Source organism: Hemicordylus capensis, chromosome 6, assembly GCF_027244095.1.
Source record: "Hemicordylus capensis ecotype Gifberg chromosome 6, rHemCap1.1.pri, whole genome shotgun sequence".
NCBI lineage: Eukaryota > Metazoa > Chordata > Lepidosauria > Squamata > Cordylidae > Hemicordylus > Hemicordylus capensis.
The window spans coordinates 96713887-96733566 of NC_069662.1; the positions used below are offsets into that span (position 1 = coordinate 96713887).

Below are 19680 nucleotides of genomic sequence, written 5' to 3' on the forward strand. Positions count from 1 at the left end.
TCCATTAGAAGGGACCCCTTCCATAGATGAACGCATATCCTCGTGCACAGGGGATACTTTGTGGGGTGGGGGCCTCCTAGTAGTGGGTGATTCAATTGTTAGGAGTATAGAGAAATGGATCTGTGACCTGTGTGTTAACTACATGGTGACTTGCCTGCTTGGTGCAAAGGTTGAGAAAATCACACGTTGTCTAGATAGGCTGTTAGGAGGAGGAGTCAGCTGTTGTGGTGCATGTCCGCACCAACTAAGTTGGGAAATGTAGTCAGGAGGTCCTGGGAGCAAAATGGAGCAGCCTCCCGGCGAATGCTGCGTTGATCCTCAAAATGCACTTGTGCATTATGGGATTTCCCACAGTCAGGAGGGTGCATCCTGGCCTCGCCCCCATCCACGCTGCAAGGGGAAGCTGGTGTCCATCTGGGCATGTGATACACCCACCCACCAGAGTCCCAATGATTGTTTGCAGGGGAGGTAAGCTTCAGCAGCCTTCCTCCTCGTGCACCTGGTAGACTTTTGTGAGAAAGGGCTCAATATGTTTTGCCACTTCTTTCAGCCCTTTTGTTTGGGGATGTAAGTGGAAGACCCAGAGACTGTGTTTCTAGCTCTGTGAATCTGAGGGATGTCATCTCCTATAGGTTGTAAGGATAAATTATTGGTCCTCTCCTATTCCAAATCTAAAGCCACATCTCTCTCTCCACCCTGCCCCATTGTTCCCTTTCCTGGTAAACTGCAGCCAGCCCTGTTTGTGCCTCTTGGTTAAGTGGGCCTAGAAAGACTGTATCAGTGTTCCTGCAAACCAGGCCTGCAAGGCTAAAAGCTAATTTGCAAGTTTTAACTATTTAAATGCCTGGTCTTTTCCTCTACTCCTGTGCCTTGTTCCTAAACTTGCAATAAAACCTCTTGTATTTTGACTGTGTCTTATTAGTAGTGTGGTGTTTAAACACTCTGAAGTATTTATCATCCCACATGCCTGTTTAGTTCCAGTTTCCCCTGAAGCCTGAAATACAAAGCGCCCATGTCTTTTCATCTGTGTAAATGAGGAGGCAGGAGGCTGCCAATTTGTAATTAAACTCTGAGAAACCAAGGTTCTCTTTACTGGGGTCTAACTAGGATTGCTATTAAGGAGGTGGTGGCAACAAGGACCCAAATAGAAAAATCTGAAGAGGCAGGAAATAGATAATTCCCAACTGGCCCTCTTCCTACCAAGATCCTCAACACACCATTTATTAGGTTAGTGGCATTTTGTTGTTTTGCTAGGAAACAGTTTAAGAATGCAGAAATTATCTTGAAACTCAATATGGATTATAAATGTTTCATTCATTAAAGCAATCTTCCTGCTCAAACTCCTGGACATTTCCTAATCCAGGGCCACTTTTCCTACACATCGTGGACTGTCCAGGATGGTCCTGGACGTGTGGCAACCCCTGCTGTGACCTTAGGTGTTTTTTCTAAATCTTACCTTTACATTCCTAAAATAGTTAAGCTCAGTAACATCATCTTCAGCACCTTCTTCCTCTCTATGGAAGAGGAGGAGGAGAAAAAGCCTGCCAAGAGAATGCCCTTCCCTGCAGCAAGATGCCAACAAGCAATTAACTCTTTAATGTCTGTCTGGCAGTCAGCACAGTAATAACTTAACTTTCCTGGAAAGATCCTCTCGCTGGTATGCTCTTTACTCGGTGCTGAATGAGACGAGGGGCAGCACAGCGGTGTAGCTTAGGACACAGTTGCACTAAAGAGTTGAATTTCTGTCCGTATCCCTCCACGATTCCCCCTCATTTCCCCCCCCCCACTCCCTGCATAAGAAAGAGCGAGCTAAAGAGCTTCAGTCCATTCCCCTGTCCGGTAGCTGAGGACGAACTCCCCCTACTCCCTGCTCGCCCTCAGTAACCTGACATATTAAGGGGCAGACTGAACCCACTCCCACGTAGGTGTTACGCAGGTGGGAATTGTGAAAGCGCCGCAACCACTCAGGAGTAGGACAGAGGACAGCACCCCCTTCCTAACTGGCGTATGAGATGTGAAGGTCCCCCCTTGTTATGTTATATAGCCACTATGCCCTGGTACATAAATATTCGTAGTGGTTGTGGTGGCACCTGTCTTAGTGTCTACATCAGGGGTGGGCAAATTTGGCCCTCCAGCTGCTGTTGAACTACAACTCCCCAGGGCTGAGAATGATGGAAGTTGTAGTACAACAGCAGCTGGAGGGCCAAGTTTGCCCACCTATAGGCTACATCCATCGCAGCATATGGCATTGATCTAACAGCGAAGAAAGAGTTACAGTATTTCTTCCTGCATGTGACATGAGCACGCCCGCCTTCTGATTGGCCTGGGGTGGAGATGAGCACATGACATCATGCTTATGGTGGCTGGATTGCACAGGCGTGGAATGCTTGCCCCAGCGAGGTCCCAAGTGGAGCTAAGAAGTTGGGTTGGAGCGGAGGTGGCGGCAAAGGACCAGGTCGCGCCTCGAAGAGGCAGTGAAGCTGAACTGGTCGGTGTAGCCTCCGTATCTTTCCTTTCATATGCGATTTAAGTAGGGGCGTTTCTGGGTTCAGGAGAAGGGGGTGAGAATGACTTGCTTACGGCCCAAGCTTATGTGAGTTTATGCAGAAGTAAATCCCCTGAACTCAGGGCCGGCTCTGGGGGGATCTGGCACCCCGATGCAACATTCTGTTGAGAGCCCTTAGTTATAGTAAAACATAAACATTCAAAATAAATACTATTAGTGTGTATTCAAAATTTAATACACTTAAATTTTACTTAATTATATGTACATAGCTTTGTATATAATATAATTATGTTATATAATCTGCTGTGTACATTGAGAGCAATGCATGTACACAGCCCCAAACTCTTTGAAGGAAAAGCGGGACACAAGTATACTTAATTAAATGTATTCTCTTCCTGTCCTGCCACTTCAGCTTACTTCTTACATTATTTCTGCAATACTGACAGAAAAAACAAAACAAAAATCCCCACCTCAAGGCCCCCCCCCCTTTCACCCTGCCTCCCTGGAGAAGTCCCCACACCCAGGATAGTAGAGAGAAGCGGAACAACCAACCTTGTTCCGCTGGGTCTCCGCAACGACAGGCGTCTGCTCCAGGCCGACTGCCCAGTGCTGGATGCCGCCCCACCACCCACCTCCATTCCTGTAAGGCCCCGAGGGGCGGGTTTGGTGCAGGGCCCACAGAGGGGCTGCAGTGTATGTATGAGTCCCCTTCTTAGAAGGGCCCAGCTTCATGAAAGGAGCACGATTTCCAGCTCTGTCTATGGAAGCAAAGCAACCTTGCAGGCAAGACATTGCTGGAGTCAAAGGACATTGCCTCATACTGAGTCAGACCCTTGGTCCCTCTAGCTCAGTACTGTCTACTCTGACTGGCAGTAGCTCTCCCAGGGCTTAGGCAAGAGTCTCTCCCAGCCTTACCTGGAGATAAATCCGCCAAGGAGCCAACCTGGGACCTCCTGCATGCAAGCATGGGTTACAGATACTTTTCTGCTGAGCTGTGGAATATCTTAAGAGAGCTCACATGTAGTTGCCCATCCAATTGCAAACCATGCAGGCTATGCTTAGGAAAGGAGACAATTCATGCTCCCTACAAGACCAGCTCTCATCCTCTGAACTTCCCGTTGCCCTGTGGACATAGGAAGCGGTGTCAAGTTCATAAACCAGGATTCTCAACCTTAGGCCCCTAGAGTCTGCTCTACTACAACTCCCATCATCCCCTGCCACCATGCTGGCCCAGGATTATGGGAGTTGTAGTCCAACTACACCAAGGTTGAGAATTAACCATCCATTTTACAATACAGTTCTAAGCTGCTGATGCATCAGGCTATCGGTATCTAGATCCTGGCTGGTTTGTCCTGAACCCCGGCCCTTTCAGTTCCCACCCTCCATCGCAAGCTTTCTAGTTACAGGTCTAGACGCCGCCGGGAGTTCCGACGGTCTCGGATATTCCTCCTCCTCAGCTCTCTGCGGGTATAGCCGGACAGACGGCGGGCTAGCTAGGCAAGGTATCGCTGGTTCTCCTTCTTGGACCGGATGGCAGCCTGTCTCCTCTCCCAGCCGGCAGCCTCACTGGGGGAGGGGGCGGTCTGGATAGAGAGGAGGCAGCCTCTAGTCCGCGGCTCTCTGTCGCCGTCGATCGCCCGCTGCGGGTCCTCAGCCCCTCCCGGATTCCCAGACAGAGAGGGAGCTCCGAGGGGACAGGCAACGAGGAACCAGCCTCGAGGAGGCGACGGGTGCCCGGCCACCTCCTACCCCGCAAAGCGAGGAGGCAACAATGGGAGAGCTGCTAGAGCACGTGCCCCACAGGAGCTGCAATCCCGGGAAGGTGCTGGGGCCGCGGCGGGGCTCGCAAGCAGACCCGCAGCCGGCCAGCAGCGCAGTCCCCTCGGCCCCGCCTGCAGGAGGGCGCTCTCACAGCATTGAGGCGCGCTTTTCCTCCCCGGGCAGGAAGCACGCCCAACGAGACCGCAGCAGCCGGAATCTAGCCACCGGGCAGCGCCCCTTCTCAGGCAGACGACCGGTCTGCGGCACCGCCGACGGCGGGATAGGGAAGCGGACAACAATCCCCAGAAGGCCTTGCGCTGCAGAGCGTCACTCCCGTCCCGCGATGGGCTGGGCGCTGGGAGGAGCCGGGTTCTTGGCGCTGCCCCGCCCCCGTGATTGGACGAGCCTCCTCGGCTTCCGCCCGCTTGCGCGCTGTCCCCAGCCACTCACCTCAACAGGCACTGCGCTGACGAGTTTCTATGGGAAGGATCTAACTGGTGGACAGCTCCCAGGGCCCCGCCCCTCCCCTCCCCAGTCCTTCTCGTTCCGCGATATCCCGGTCACTCCTCCAGCCTCTGACTGTGGCCACCGTAGGCTCCACAGCTCTGATAGGAGCCCTGAGAGGCTGCCGTCTGAGTTTTTTCTGTGATTGGCCAAAACCAAAACTCAAGGCAGTCACGTCTTTCCTTTCATACTAGCACGGCGAAGATCATGCAAGCAGTGGCGCTTGGCGCCCTCCAGCAGGCGACGCCCCGATCTGGCGCATCATCTGCTTACCGGGATGAGCAGTCACTGCCTGAATTCAACGGGGCTTGTTTCCAGGTCAGCGTGAGTAGGATTGCAGCCGCACTGGAGGTGGAGGCTGGATAACTTATTGATAGCTGTTGGGCGCTGGTTAACCGTGGGAAGGAAGCCTTTCTCCCAGCGTTTTCTCGGAAATGGTGTAGTGGGAAAGTTGCCATCTCCGTTGGGATGGACACGGGACTATGGTGCTTGTGCTTGTCACGTTTACTCCGAAATTAATCGCACTTGGGTCACTGACTGATTTACTCGCTAGTAGTTTTAGATTTGAGTTTTAGATTGTGGCCTAAATCTCTAGAGTGGAAAGTGCTGACTCAGTCCAGTTGGACTGAGAACTTTTCAAAGTTGTTGTGAGAGCATCGTGAACATTTCTGGTCATGTAAACTGCAGAGGAACACTTGCAGCCATGGACACGTCTAGCCAAGCACATTGCAGTCCCAAGAGAGTACTTGGCTTAAAGAACTCCAGTTGAAGTGAATGCAGCATGAATGTGGCTCAGTGTTCCCTCTAAGGCGGGTGCACATTCATACGCTCACAATTTTTTTTGATGTCCACTCAATTAAGTTTAGATCCCGCTGAGGTTGCATCAGGAAAGCCCCACTCTGAATTCATGTGCGTGCACACTGCCTTGATACTGCCACCAAGAACAAAATTCATTCCGCACACAGGTGAAGAAAAATAGAGAGAACACTGATGTGGCTTACCTTTCATTGCCTTGTATCTTATTGCTGTAATGTGTTTCTATATCAGGCCTGCTCAATTTAGGCCCCCCCAGCTGTTTTTGGACTACAACTCCCATAATCCCCAGAAACAGTGGCCAATAGCCAGGGATGATGGGAGTTGTAGGCCAACATCTGCAAGAGGGCCAAAGTTGAGCAGCCCTGCTCTAGATCAGTGTTTCTCAACCTTTTTGGAGCCAAGGACCGGTAAATCCTTCATGTGCAGTTTCAAGGACCGGTACATTCTTTGTGTGCAGTTTCCCAGAACAACAGTTAGTAAAGGGGTTTCAAGTTTAAGTTTATCTATCTATTTATTTATTTAACAGACTTCTATACCTGCCCAAAACTTGCATCTCTGGGCAGTTTACAATCAAAATAATATCATAAGCATTAAAATCATTAAAATTAGAATCATTTAAAAGCAAACATTAAATATTAAAACTATAAATCTCATAATTTTGGATAAGAAGATTACGCTTTGATCAGAAGGGAGAGGGGGAAAGGATTGAGGCATCATGGCTCCCTGGCACCTGAGATTTGTCAAGTCCAGATTTAACATTACCATCTTTTAAAAATATGTTGCAACCTTATACTTCACTTTATTGCTAAGTGTCAGCCACCCACTCCTTACCATTCGCTCACTCTTACAATTACTCTTACAATTGAAGGCAACTTCTGTGTACGCACAGAGATGGAGCAACAGCTACTATCCAAAAGCCACAGTAGAAAAACTCAACAATACACTGATAATCTTTTCCTAAGCAGAGACATTATTGAATACAGGAGAGAGAAGAGTTATGTTTTGAATGTACATGTTTTATTCTGGCAGTTTTAGATAGTAAAGGTAAAACACTACCCTAAAAGTGTCAGCAGCAATACTACAGCAAAGGAAATAAAAGCTAAGAAACTGGAACTCAGAAATATGGAGCTTTGAGTCGGTATATTAAGAGGCCTTCAACATAAAGAGTCTACCTGAGGGATTCTGAAGCAGGAATCAAAGGGTGCAGTGCTAAGGCTTCTGCCGGTTCACATGGGTTAGCAAATCCAGCTCTATGTTTTAAGTCTCTCTGAACATGCAGATCTGCTAAGATCACTCTTAACACGCATGTTACCCTTTCCAGCACCATGAAACCGCCTCTAACATGGCACAGGTGTTTGCAGGTTTGAGGAAAGGCTGAATACATTACAAACGGGGATTGATAGAGGGATAAGCTGATAACTCCAATAAACGGCAATCCCTCAACTCTGTGTTCTCCCTTACCAGTTTTCTCCCTCTTTACTGCTTTCTGCTTCAATATTACATTTTTTTTAAAAAAAGCCCCGTTTTCTTTCTCTTACTCTTTCCTGCGCTTTACACCAGCTTCCAGCCCAATACTCCTCCTTACCTCTGCCGCCTCCCTTTCGCTCTTCCTCTGCCCGGCCTGTCTTTTCCCCCCAGTGGGATGGCCTACTGGCCCCGAGGGAGTGTGCTGATTACTGCTGGCCCTTCCCGCCAAAATCGCAGGAATTGTGGAAAGGCAAGCAAGATATTCGTGGCCACCACGGGGGGCCTTGCCAGCGCCGAACGGCCACAGCGTCAGCGGCTCACCCTCAGCGCCAAACCCAGCCAAACCCAAGCAGCAGCGCAGGGGGACAGGGCGTGACTTGTGCCGCGACTCCCTCCAGCGCAGGGGCGGCGACGGCAGCAGAGCAGGGACTATGAATGCTCTTTGGCCCTGGTCGATTCCTGCTCGGCCATGTGGCCGATCGCCCTGCTGCTGAGGAGTGCTGGTTTCTGTGACCGCGACCGGCCTGTCCCACGTCCCTTCCTCAAAGCGCTCCCTCGGAAGCGACTGCAACCACCTTCCTCAATGCACTCTTTCAGGAGTGAAGAGTGACTGCGGCCAAGGAGCGCTGTTTCTGAGAGCCCGCGATCAGCCTGCCCATGTGGCTGATCGGGACACCGGCGCTCCATTCTCCTCAAGGCCCTCCCTCCGGAAAGACTGTCCCAAGTGCTGTTGACCCGTATGCTGGGTAAAAATACCCTCAGCGCCAGCTCAGAACCTCGCACATGGCTTTTTCCAGTGAGCGAGCGAAAAGCGCTCTCTCCCCTTGCCTGGCAGCCGATAGAGCCAAGGGGACCTAATAACCCCCGGGAGGGGGTGCGGGTGGAGAGGAGGTGGCCACGGATGCCCGGATTGCCCGGGACTGTTCTACCTATCTACGGACCGCCAGTCGACTCTCCACGGACCGGCACCGGTCCGCGGACCGGCAGTTGAGAAACACTGCTCTAGATCATAAAACACTGAGATTATCTTTGGTCTGTTTAATATACAGCTAAAGTCTTGTGGGTTTTTGTTATTGCCGTTGAGCTTTTGTTAATTTTGCAGTCACATTGTCGTTTCACATCTTTGTCAAGCTGATCTTAGTGTAATAAATGTAAGACAGGACAAGTAAATGTATCCAGAATATTTACTGATTTATTTATTTATTTAATGTACCACATATATTTCATGGAAGACTCTTGAGATGCTTTTGAGTGACGTAGTGATATGGAAGATTTCAGCTATGTAAATGGCTGTACAGTCATCCCTTGCCAACCACGGTTTTCCCAATCACCGTTTTGAGTATTTGCGACTGGGAAATTGTGACTGGTCTCGCCAACTGTGACCTGAGTATCTACAGTCTGGCAAGGTTTGTTTGTAATTTGGGGGGGGGGGTCTGCAATTTGAGGGGGTTCAGAGGTTCAATCTGCTCATTCCTCTTGCTGACTCTGCCAACTTCTCATGATTTAAAGTGACTTTGAGTGTTTTTGTAGGGTTCAAAATTTTCTAGAGGTTCAGCTTGCTCACTCCTCTTGCTTATTCTTAGTGGTTTTAAGGGATTCCTAGTGATTTTTGGCCATTTTGGCAGTATTTTTTTCCTTTGTTTTTTCCAGTCTTTTTGTGACTGCAGTTCCCCATACCTGCTGTTTCCCATTGATTTCAATTGTTTGCTAACCATGAATTTGCTGATGGTGAGGTTTTGCCAGGATGGAACCCTCATGGTTGGTTCTCAAGAAGCTTTCTATAGATTAATCCATTCCACTGAAAGCATACACAACACAATCCTATGCTTATTTACTCAAAGTCCCATTGTGTCCAATGGAACTTTCTACTAGGAAAATGTGTAGGATCGCAGCCACAATTTATTGAAAACTTCCAGTTGTCTTAAATATGTTTTCTGATATGAGGCACTGGAGGACATACAAATTAGTTGTCTTGTTCATTTCACCAGACATAATTTCCCAAAGCAAACTGTGAGTTGTGTTGTGGTGTTCTCTGGAGAGGGAAGAATGTAATGTAGTTATTTAGATAGCTGGGGTATGTTAATTTTCTGGTTTCATTGGTGTCATTTAACTTTTTTCCTTTTCTTTCTTCTAACACCCCACTAACTCTTCTTCTATTGTTTTGCAGATGCACCCTGTGCTGAAAGCCTTTGTTTGTGGTTCCATTAGTGGTACCTGCTCCACTCTTCTATTCCAGCCTCTAGACCTGCTTAAAACTCGGCTGCAGACCCTGCAACCATCTGTCAATGGGTATGTACTGGAGTTTCTGTTGGAGAGTCTAAATGCCCTTGGTGCTGAGAACATGGATTGGAAAGGGAGGAGAGAAGGTGAGAAGTAGTTGGCAATAGGAATACCAAAGGTGCTCAAGAAAGTGTACCAGGATGGTAAATTATATGCATAATCCTTAGTCTTTAATCTAATGAAATGCATCCATGTGGTGGCATCGGGCAGTACATTGTAGTAACTGTAGATCACCAAGAAATTTATATTTCTTCAAAATGTGAATGGGATGTGTCTATGTAAAACAAGATTCATACTGAGTGTTACCAATGGAATTATGTGAATAAAAACAGCCAGTCTGAATATGTGGGTCAGTGCTAAGTATATATTGTTTTATGAACTGTTATGGCTATAGGTGTCCTGAAAACATGTGGATAAAACTTATTTGGAGTCCCCAGGAGTGATGATGCAACAGCTCACAGCAATTGTGGAGACTGTGAATTATAATGTAGTAAATACCAGACTGATGTATTCATCACTACATATAGTGGAGTTATTAATGATGATGTTGTATAATCAGTAGGTAAGAGCAGTCGGGGTTCAAGTCTGATATGGTATACTGTAACTTGTTTAGAAATGATAGTTTTGATTTCCATTGTCTTTGCAACTCTGGAGGTCTTTGGCTATATTTCTCCTGCCCCAACAGATGAGCTGTTGTGATGTGCTCTAATAATTATTTTGGTTTTTCTTTCAGGTTGGGTCGTGTTGGGATGGTAACTTTGCTCTTTAAGGTTTTTCGCACAGAAAGTTTCCTAGGGCTATGGAAGGGTACTTCTCCTGTAAGTATCTATTTACATTGGATCTGAAGAATGAGTTTATTTTTGTTTCTAAATTAATAAAACTAGCATAAACTATAACCAATATTGTGAAATATGCATAAAATGTATTTAAAGCAAATAAGTATATATGTAAATGGTGTATATTTTTGATTGTTTAACTCTTCTGCTAGTTTTGCTTTGAAATTAAGGTAACACCATAAAGAAGAGGTTTGATCACTGTTGCTAAAATAAGTAGTTACTGGTTCAGTGATAACAAGCACGTAGCACATTGACTGAAGACAATGAACTTTGGGTTAAATGTAGTGGGGTATTGAAGGCCTCAGAAGTTTTAAAAGAAATCACACATGCAAAATCTGCAGATGTGTAGGAAGCTTTCCTCTGAACAGGAAGAGAACTTCTGCAGGTGGTAACAGGTGTCTGTTTAATAGCAAAAAGACACTGCCGTTTGCTAATAAGTAGGCACCTGTTACCACCAGATATAATTTTAGGGGGACAGAGAAATGGCTATAGGTAAGTGTCTGGCCTCAGCTTAGACAATTAGCTGAATCTAAGAAGTGTGCTGCTACTGGTCAATAGGACCTATGCCACTTTAAAACACACTGGGCAACAGTATACTATACAGGGTCCTTCTCCAACATGCAGAAGACTAACGCACACATTTTGTGAACTAGAGTCCTCTCATCAGATGCATAAAGTGGGAAATGTTTCTCCCTAATCTTTTTATCACTTTCCAACACGTGTGCCTGTGTGTGTGTATATATATGGGTTGCAAGATAAATAATCTGTCCATCGTGGGTTCCCAACTGCTGCCCCTCCTCAATTCAATGTGTTTATCTTCTCCACCCCTTTACATGCCTTAGGTAAGGAGTGGTGCACATGTCTCCCTTTTCTATGTCCCAGCCCACTCTACTTTGTGCCCAATGGAGTTGATAGGCAAAGTTTCCTATAGCTGTGTTCTTTGCTAGAAGATTGAGACTCAATCTTACTATCAACCCATCCATTGTGGACTGTTCTTGATACATAAATAAAGCATATATAGTTTATCCAACAGAAAGTTTATATAGTTTATCAACCTGTTCTTTGGATTCCTGCCCAACATGGCTGATTTCATCTTGCAGTCTGGTTGTTGGAGCTGGCCTAGTTGATATCATTAATACCTGACTGAGGGAGGGCAGGATGCCACCTTGTTTGAAGGAGGCAGTGGTTAGACCTCTTCTTAAGAAGCCTACTCTGGATCACCTGGTGATGGATAACTATAGCCCAACCTCCGTAGGGTAAGATGATTGAGAGGGTGGTGGCTGACCAGCTCCAAGTGGTCTTGGAGGAAACTGATTTATCTAGACCCATTTCAAACTGGCTTTAGGGCGGGCTATAGGGTTGAGATGGCCTTCACCAGGGAATTGACAGAGGGAGTGTGACTCTGCTGGTTCTTCTCAGTGGCTTCCAACACCATCAACCATAGTATCCTTCTGGATCGCCTGAGGGATCTGGGGATAGGAGGCACTGTTTTGCAAAGGTTATATTCCTATGTCTTGGGTAGATTTCAGATGATGGTGCTTGGTGACAGTTGCTATTCAGAATGGGAACTACTATATGGAGTCTCCCAGGGCTCCATACTGTCACCAGTGCTTTTTAACATCTACATGAAACTGCTGGGTGAGGTCATCGGGGGTTTTGGTGCTGGGTGTTATCAATATGCTCATGGCACACAAATCTATTTCTCCTTGACAGCAATATTGGGAAATGGCATTAGCTCCTTAAATGCCTGCCTACAGGCAGTAATGGGCTGGATAAGGGATAATAAACTGAAGCGGAATCCAAGCAAGACAGAGGTGTTCATTGATGTGGGTCATAATCTGCAAGATGGGACAGAACTTCCTGTTCTGGATGAGGTTGGATGAGGTCCCAGAATGAACAGGTTCATAGCTTGGGAATGCTCTTGGACCTGGATCTCTCCCTGGTGCCTCAGATTGAGGCTGTGGCCAGGAGAGCATTTTACCAGCTATGACTGATTTGACAACTCTGCCTGTTCCTTGAGGAGAATGACCTGAAAGCAGTGGTAAACCAGCTGGAAACCTCCAGTTTGAACTACTGCAATGCCCTATATATAGGGCTGCCTTTGTACATAGTTCGGAAACCTCAGTTAGTTCAAAATGCGGCAGCCAGACTAGTCTCTGAGTATCCCCAAGAGACTACATTATGCCGGTTCTTAAACAGTTGCAATGGCTGCTGATATGTTTCCAGGCAAAGTACAAAGTGCTGGTTATTACCTTTTTAAAGCCCTGAGTGGCTTAGGTCCGAGTTACCTGAGAGAGTGTCTTTCTCTACAAGATCCCCACCACTCATTAAAATCATCAGGAGGGGTCCATCTCCGGGTGCCACCAGTTCATCTGGTGGCGACCTGAGATCAGGACTTATCAATTGTCACCCCTGGGTTGTGCAGTATGCTCCCTGTGGATATAAAAGGATTATCTTTCTTGGAAGCCTTCTAGAGAACCCTAAGGACCCATCTTTACTTTGGCTTTTAATGACATCTAGTTTTAATCTAGTCTAAAAAAACTTTTAAATTATTTTATTATATGTTTGACTTTACTGTAAACTGCCCCGAGCCACTTTAGGAAGGGCGGTATATAAATTGAATAAACAAACACATTCATAGAAGCTGGCGCTTCTATGAGTCCACCCCCAAGTTTAGTTTTTCACTGTACATGACACTTAGAATCTTCAAATAAGGTTTGTTTCTTTGCTTCTGTTGTGTTGTCTACTCCTAATATTTTTCTTTTTCTGCTGGTTATCTTTTCACAGTCATTCATAAGATGCATCCCAGGGGTGGGAATCTACTTCAGCACCTTGTATGTGACCAAACAGAGCTTTCTGCAGGGTCGTTCACCTACAGCCCTGGAGTCTGTTCTCTTGGGTGGAGCCTCACGCACTGTAGCGATTATTTGCATGTTGCCTATCACCGTGGTGAAAACGCGATACGAGGTGAGGGTTTGTCATGGGATCTTTTACAATTGCTCAGTTTTAGCGGCACTATCCTATCCATGGTTCCATAAAAGATTATTTTCTGCCCTTTGGATACATGGGAGGAAGGGTCGGGGGGCTCAGCATAGGTGGTCACTTGTATGAGTTGTAGGCATCTAGTTTCACATCTGGATTTGAATTGCAGAGTGGAAGGTATGGCTATGAAAGTGTGCATGGAGCTTTGAGAAGTATCTATCGGTCGGAAGGTGTCCAAGGCTTGTTTAGTGGCTTGACAGCAACTCTCCTTCGAGATGCACCCTTTTCTGGCATTTATCTGATGTTTTACCTGCAGACCAAAAAGCTCATATCCTATGGTAAGCATTGTTGTAATGTTAATTGCATTGGGATCTCCCAATAGGATCAAGTTGAGGTCTTGTAAGATCTCTGACTGTCCAAAGGATTATCTATATGTTGGAGGGCTGTGTGTCTGTGTCCCCAACCAGAAATACACTACCAAATTTTTGAAATGTATTTTTGTTTTTTGTTTTACTTGGAGAAAAATTGCCAAGGTATTCTCACAGTTGGTGTATCTAAAAGCAAATTTGTGTAGTCCTTGTTTTGAGATTTGCCAAAATCTCTTCTCCCTTTCAGTTTCTGACCTGTGACAGAAACTTCTACAGGTATACCTGGTCGTTCTGTGCCTGAAATTCAGGCTTGGTTGATATGATTATTTTGTTTCAGAGCCATTCTAAATGCCTGGTGTCTATTTCTTCTCTCCTTCCCCCCCCCCGCCCCCCAGCCTACTTGGTGTCCAGCTTTCATATTGATTGGCATACAAATTAGGAACCTTTTAAGCCTGATCTTCAGCACTTTTACTCAGAAATAAACCTTCTCTAGCAATAGTGTGCATGGTGTTGCAGCCTCATGGCAGGAAAAAAACTCTAGGTACAAAGTCAAAATATTGTTCTCTGCTGAGTAATCTGCTCAGCTAGCTGTTTTGCTTAGCCAGATTACAGTTTAATATCAAACATTTCAGGAAGCTTCAGCAGAACACACATCTGAGTCAGCAGTCAGAGTATGTCACTGTGATGCTTTATATCACTCGAAGTTGGTTTTATAAACGCACCTTATCTTATATATGCTGTAATAGTACAGTAGCCACTCAGCACTGATTAGAACTCATTTGAAATGTCAGGGTCGATATGGAACACTGCACCTCAAGGGGCCTGTGCTCAAACGAGAGAAGAAGACAGCAAGACATGGCAAAAGGCTGGAGGAACAGGATATGTTTAGTTTGGGGTACAGTTAAGCTTTTGAATACAATACTTCAAAAACTGGCATTAGGAAAACATTGCTTTGTTCTCCCTTCTTACTAAGAATGGGACAAGGAGCTGTGGAGTTAAGTGGAGGAAAGAGTTAAGTGTAAGACTGGTTGTGAAATTTGAACGGTTGCTGATGAAAATTTGGTGTGTGTGCACATGTGCCTGCTTTTTGAAGCTCTCAGCCCAAGCCATTAGACTTTGACCATTAAGATTTCTTTCCCCCTACCACATGACTTGTAAAACTGTCATGTTGTCTTCCCCCACCTTCTTGTTTCCTCCCAGACCAGTTGGATCCACTGATCACACCTTTAGTGAACTTTGGCTGTGGAGCCATTGCTGGGATTCTGGCATCACTGGCTACTCAGCCTGCTGATGTCATCAAAACTCATATGCAGCTGTCATCTGAGAAATACCTCCGAACGAGCCAAGTGATTGCCTTAATCTTCAGGGTAAGGCTGAGTGGTTGGTATTGTCTGCTTACGAGTGAGATTAGGTGGGACTTCAGGGAGGCAGAAGTTAGACTCCGTACCTTGTCCTTGCCTGTGACCCCAACAACGTGCTCCCATATATATGTATCTTCAGGGGCGAAGCCACCATTGAGCAAACGGGTTCAAAGAACCCTGGCCACCACCCCTTAGAGACCACGCCCCAGCCATGCCCAGACCACGGGGTCTGACATCAGATGCAGGGGGTGTGGCTTAGCATCTGGGGCAGGGGGAGGGAGCCGCAGCATTGGGCTGGACCTGGGCTGCCGCTGGCCTCCCTCCACCCCTGTATTTTTTTGATATTTATGTGTATCTCTTTGATATTTATTAGTCGCTTTTCTGCCATGGTACTCAAAGTGACACATGTAAGAGCACAATGAAATTAAACTACAATAATAATTTTAAAAGGGGATCAATACAAATAATTGTCTGCAATATCATTAAACAACATTAAAATTTAAACTCCTTAAACAAAAAGGGTATTGGAACAAAGGTCTTTGAAATGCCCCCCCAGAGGTGGCTCATCAGCCCATCCTTAACCCTTGATGAGTTTTGAAGATAATTTAAACTCTTCTTTGAGAAGGCTTTAATTGAGTTTCCAGTTCTAATCGGTGTTCGGCTTGTCTGTTATTGCCTGCCACTTTAACTTGCTGCCTTGTTTGTTTTTACCATATTTATATATTGCCCCAATCTCATGCCTCTGGGCGGTTTGCAATAAAATAACATAAATTAAAACATTAAAACAACTTGAAACAATAACAGATTCCATTTATGTTGCATCTATTATCATTTATTGTGGGTTTTTAATTGTATTCCTGTCCTGAGCAGCAGTGTGCTGGGCAGGCAGGATAGAAATATTTTAAATAAATAAATACTACCATAAAACAGAAGCCAGCCAATCTCAAAATACATAATTTTGCAAAAAGCCAGAGTCTGTGTTTTAGATGTTTTAAAATTAACCTGCCTCATGCCAAAGTTTCTGATTTGGCATACTTCATTCTGCCTTTTAAATCTGGAGTAATCTGGACTATTATGAGAATATGACCCAAGTTGTTGGCTGCCATACTATGCAAGGGGACGCAGGCAGCTGGAGCAGCGCCTGTGCACACGTAAGCACTGGCAGTGGGGCTGTGCTGATGGGCAGCAGCACTCTGTTGTAAATGCTCCATACGTTCAGATGTGCAACACGATGTCCATTATTTCCAATGGGCACCGCATTGCAAAACTGGATTAATGGAACACTGATGACCAGCATGGCAGCCCTGCAGCGCAGACCTATCAGCAGTGCTTACACATGTGCAGGGGTGCAGGCACTGCTTCAGCTGTGTTTCCTTGCATGGTGTGCCAGCCATTGTCTCCTGCTCCAATCTGTGGCAGTCATTGACAACCTATTCACACAACCATTAGGTTATGTTAGCTGCAGGAAAAAAACATTTCCAGCATTGTGGTCTCCAAAAATATGGTGAACTGACAGGCTTTGCCCCTCTGCCTTGGATTTGATTTCAGCATGTCAGAAAGTACTGTGAAAGGCTTTCCCCCCATGCCAATTGCAAGCCAAGTCCTGCACATAGCAGTGGGTGCAAATGATCAGTTCCATCATTGCTTAGGAGCCATCGTATACACAGGCTTTGACACATCTAGACAGTCATAAGAATAACTTCTAAGAGCTTGATGATTCTCATTTCTTCCTCATGTTCTCTCAACTTGGAATCTTATGAGTTCATATTTATTGTGTTCTAAAAACAAGATGCACATTTATTCTTGGGACCAGCTGTAAGGCTGAGCAAAAATGCCTGGGGAAGGGAATACTTATTTATTTAATACTTATACTCACTCTCCTCTCCATCTTCTGGCAATTGCTGTTAAATGGGACAAATATATTCAACAAGCATTACCTTCATTCTGAAGTAGGCTTTGTTTGCCCTCAGTGCCCCTCACTGGCTAGGATCTATTATGTGACTAGTTCAGGAAATATTGCCTTCAGTTATGTCAGCAAATAGAATTGGATATCTGGGTAGCATCACAGTGCCATCACATCCACAATGTGATCCCAATTGGCTCGCTGATCCCTAACTCTTGGGTAGGTAAGAGAGAGAATCTCTAACCGGGGGGAAATGGTGTTGCAGCAGCATATGAAAAAATTGTGATAGTGGACAGCTCCGGGGGTGCGATGCTAGCAAATTGAGAAGTTTTTCAGAGAATATGTCTGCCTGCTCCAAGAATATGTCTGCCTGCTACTTTAAAATCCTGCAGTCCTACTATGTGAAAAAATTGTACAAGAGTAAATGCTTAAAGTAATGATGGTTCTTGCTTCTCCCACAGGATTATGGGTTGGTCGGCTTCTTCTGTGGTGCCGTCCCAAGGACCTTAAGACGCACACTGATGGCAGCAATGGCTTGGACTGTATACGAACAAATGATGGCTAAAATGGGTTTGAAATCTTGAGCCACTTGAATAGAAAGACACTCAATCAAACTCTGTCTTCTCCCACTCACTGTGAAAGACTGGTGTTCAGAACAATTCCATCTGGGAGGTGACTTGTATCCACTTCTGGGGATGCATGACCTGACTTGTAAGGCAGTCAGTGGACTAGGCTGATAAATCTTCCTCTTAGAGATGGGAGAGAGTGGAATGAAATATTGCTTTGGTTGTGATGGCAAAAGCATTCCAGGAAGACCCTGAGATATGAGGAGTGTGTAAGCTGTGCTGCTGAGGCTCGGCTTCTTCAGAAGGAGCCTTTTCGGAGAGCACACAAGAAAGACTATTGGAGAGGAAAAGTTGGCATTTGGGACTTCTGAATCATAAAAACCTCATCACCCACTGTGGCGACTTCAGTCTCCTAGACTGCATGCTCCCTCTCCTGTCTGTTGTCCTCTTCTCTTGCTTGTACACCAAACCAAAAAATAGGGTACAGAGGGCAATCTTACAAAGATTGCACCAAGCCCCTCCCTTCCATAGCTTACCTAGCATAATCGTTAGTGTGTTTAAGTTTTAGAATTGGTGAACGTTGTGACTGAAAGCAACGCCAGGAAACACTCTATCTTGCCATTCCTTATTGAAAACTAGTGTACTGCAGGGAGATCCCAAACCTGGGTGCCTAGATGTTGTAGAAATACAACTCCCATCATCCCCAACCACACTGGTGATGATCACTGTGGATGGGAATGGAGCTGTGGTCCAACAACACCTGGGGGCCCAAGGCTGAGAAACCTGAAGCTGTAGGTTTCATTTATATGTCATTTGTTTCTTTTTAATGGCTCATGTGATCCCCTTAAACGCCTTGATTTTCTTCCTCCAAATGTGCATGAAGTGGAGGGGGAAACAAAACTATTGAAGAAACTTCAGAATCAAATACTGACACTAATCCCTTGAAACTAAGACGTTCTTGGTCTACCTGTTATTGGGCAGCTGTCTTCAACAAAGCTGGTTCTGATATCTTGTATTCCCCGCCCCACCCCCCCAGCAGAGTCTTACCTGGCCTTGCTTACTCTGCACTCCTTACTTGAAGAACCAGCTTTTGCAGCTATGTTGCAATGCTAGAGTTAGCTTTAGGAGAATCGTTTATGATGGTTGGCAAAAATAAGGGGAGGCAGAGGCCCGGTCTGAAATACTGGAATGTAATATCCAGCATGGCTCCTGCTAATCTCCTAGGGCAGTGCTTTCCACATTAAGGGGGAAATCTCCATGTCCTCTTCTCTAATGTTTGAGACTTAGAAGCCTCTTTGGAAAACCACCCTTATTTATTTAGATTCTGAAGGAACTCCACTTAACTTCTGAGTGCTCGAACAACCTAGTCCTGCTCTGTTTCTTCATAGTGTGTTTCTTTTAAAACACTGATTTTTTAAAAATGTTCCATTTTAAAGAATTAAAAAATAAAAACATCTGCTTTCCCTGTTTGCCCCTGTTCTCTCACTGTAGTGTTTACTTGTAAATAAAAAGCTTGGCAGTATTTTTTTTAATTCCCTAGTATTGGGAATACTTTTTAAAAACACCAGCTCAGCTATGTTGTGCCCAAAGGGGTAGTTTGGACTCTGAAGACCTTGTTCTTTGTACTGTTTTGGTGTGTGAATAGGCACATTGACACCTAGTGGCATAAGCACATCACTTTAAAAACTTTCACTGAAATTCTTGTCCATTTGATCTCTAATATAACAGGATGAATTTGAAATATCTAACCCCAAAAACTAGATACTCGATCAATATTCCAAGGATTGATTTGAGATCTCTGTCAGAGCAGAGACAGACCAGCCCAGTTTCAGTGTCACAAATTAACATCCTTATTCCAAGGACCTGTTCAATTCCAATGAATATAGTCCAAAGTCTTCAGCTTTGAGTCCATACACTGTTCTGAGATAAAGTACCTCTCAGATGCTGTGTTCCCAGCCACTTTGCATTCTGCATATGCTCTCTAGAACACCTCATAGCCAAAGGAACTGAACACTATCTGTTGGGAACTCTTTAGTGAGATATAGCAATTTCTTGGCAGAGATATGAGAAAAACACAGACACTAAACTGTCTTTTAAATATTTACTTAACTAATCGAAGCTTTTACAGAGATATTTATTAATAAATAATAATAGCTGGCAGGTGGTGTGTATGCATGTTGCCTTAATGGTGAGCAATAAATAATACAAAAATTACTAAGAACATTTTAACATAAGAAAAGGAGAAGGTGTGTTTGTGAGGGGGAGAGAGATTTGGGTTAGGGGAGGGAGTGGAATGAGTTTTTCATATTACCAGGCTTCAGTCAGCAGCT

General features: G+C 45.4%; 2 protein-coding genes across 8 annotated transcripts in view; one reads left to right on the forward strand and one right to left on the reverse strand.

Moving 5' to 3' along the window:
- The window catches only part of LOC128331449 (CX3C chemokine receptor 1-like), a 64202-nt gene extending 60108 nt beyond the window's left edge, over positions 1 to 4094 (reverse strand). For 4 of the 5 annotated variants that reach the window (XM_053264880.1, XM_053264893.1, XM_053264892.1 and 1 more), the window contains exon 1: positions 3059 to 4094. Coding sequence is in view for 3 of the 5 variants with exons in the window: in XM_053264893.1 (XP_053120868.1) it covers positions 3059 to 3144 (86 nt within the window). In the remaining 2 variants the exon portion in view is untranslated. The remainder of the gene's footprint in view (positions 1 to 3058) is intronic. The other variant, XM_053264876.1, reaches the window with a different exon arrangement.
- Positions 2360 to 18819, forward strand: SLC25A38 (solute carrier family 25 member 38). 3 transcript variants are annotated; one of them, XM_053264896.1, is made up of 8 exons: positions 2370 to 2488; positions 4966 to 5089; positions 9222 to 9343; positions 10068 to 10152; positions 12958 to 13137; positions 13322 to 13490; positions 14721 to 14887; positions 17246 to 18819. In XM_053264896.1, the coding sequence occupies exons 2-8, from the start codon at positions 4979 to 4981 to the stop codon at positions 17366 to 17368; spliced, it is 957 nt and encodes a 318-aa protein (XP_053120871.1). In that variant the 5' UTR covers positions 2370 to 2488; positions 4966 to 4978; the 3' UTR covers positions 17369 to 18819. The 3 variants fall into 3 exon arrangements, with proteins under 3 accessions (XP_053120874.1, XP_053120871.1, XP_053120873.1); XM_053264898.1 differs by lacking the exon at positions 2370 to 2488 and adding an exon at positions 3990 to 4008; XM_053264899.1 differs by lacking the exon at positions 4966 to 5089 and having other exon boundaries at positions 2360 to 2488.
- Positions 18820 to 19680: the final 861 nt, after the last annotated feature.

Excerpts from the sequence above, each read along its gene's own strand:
- SLC25A38 (XM_053264896.1), top strand. The coding sequence starts at position 4,979 with ATGCAAGCAGTGGCGCTTGGCGCCCTCCAGCAGGCGACGCCCCGATCT. Across the intron at positions 5,090-9,221 it reads TCAACGGGGCTTGTTTCCAG|ATGCACCCTGTGCTGAAAGC; the intron begins GTCAGCGTGAGT and ends ATTGTTTTGCAG. Across the intron at positions 14,888-17,245 it reads TGATTGCCTTAATCTTCAGG|GATTATGGGTTGGTCGGCTT; the intron begins GTAAGGCTGAGT and ends CTTCTCCCACAG.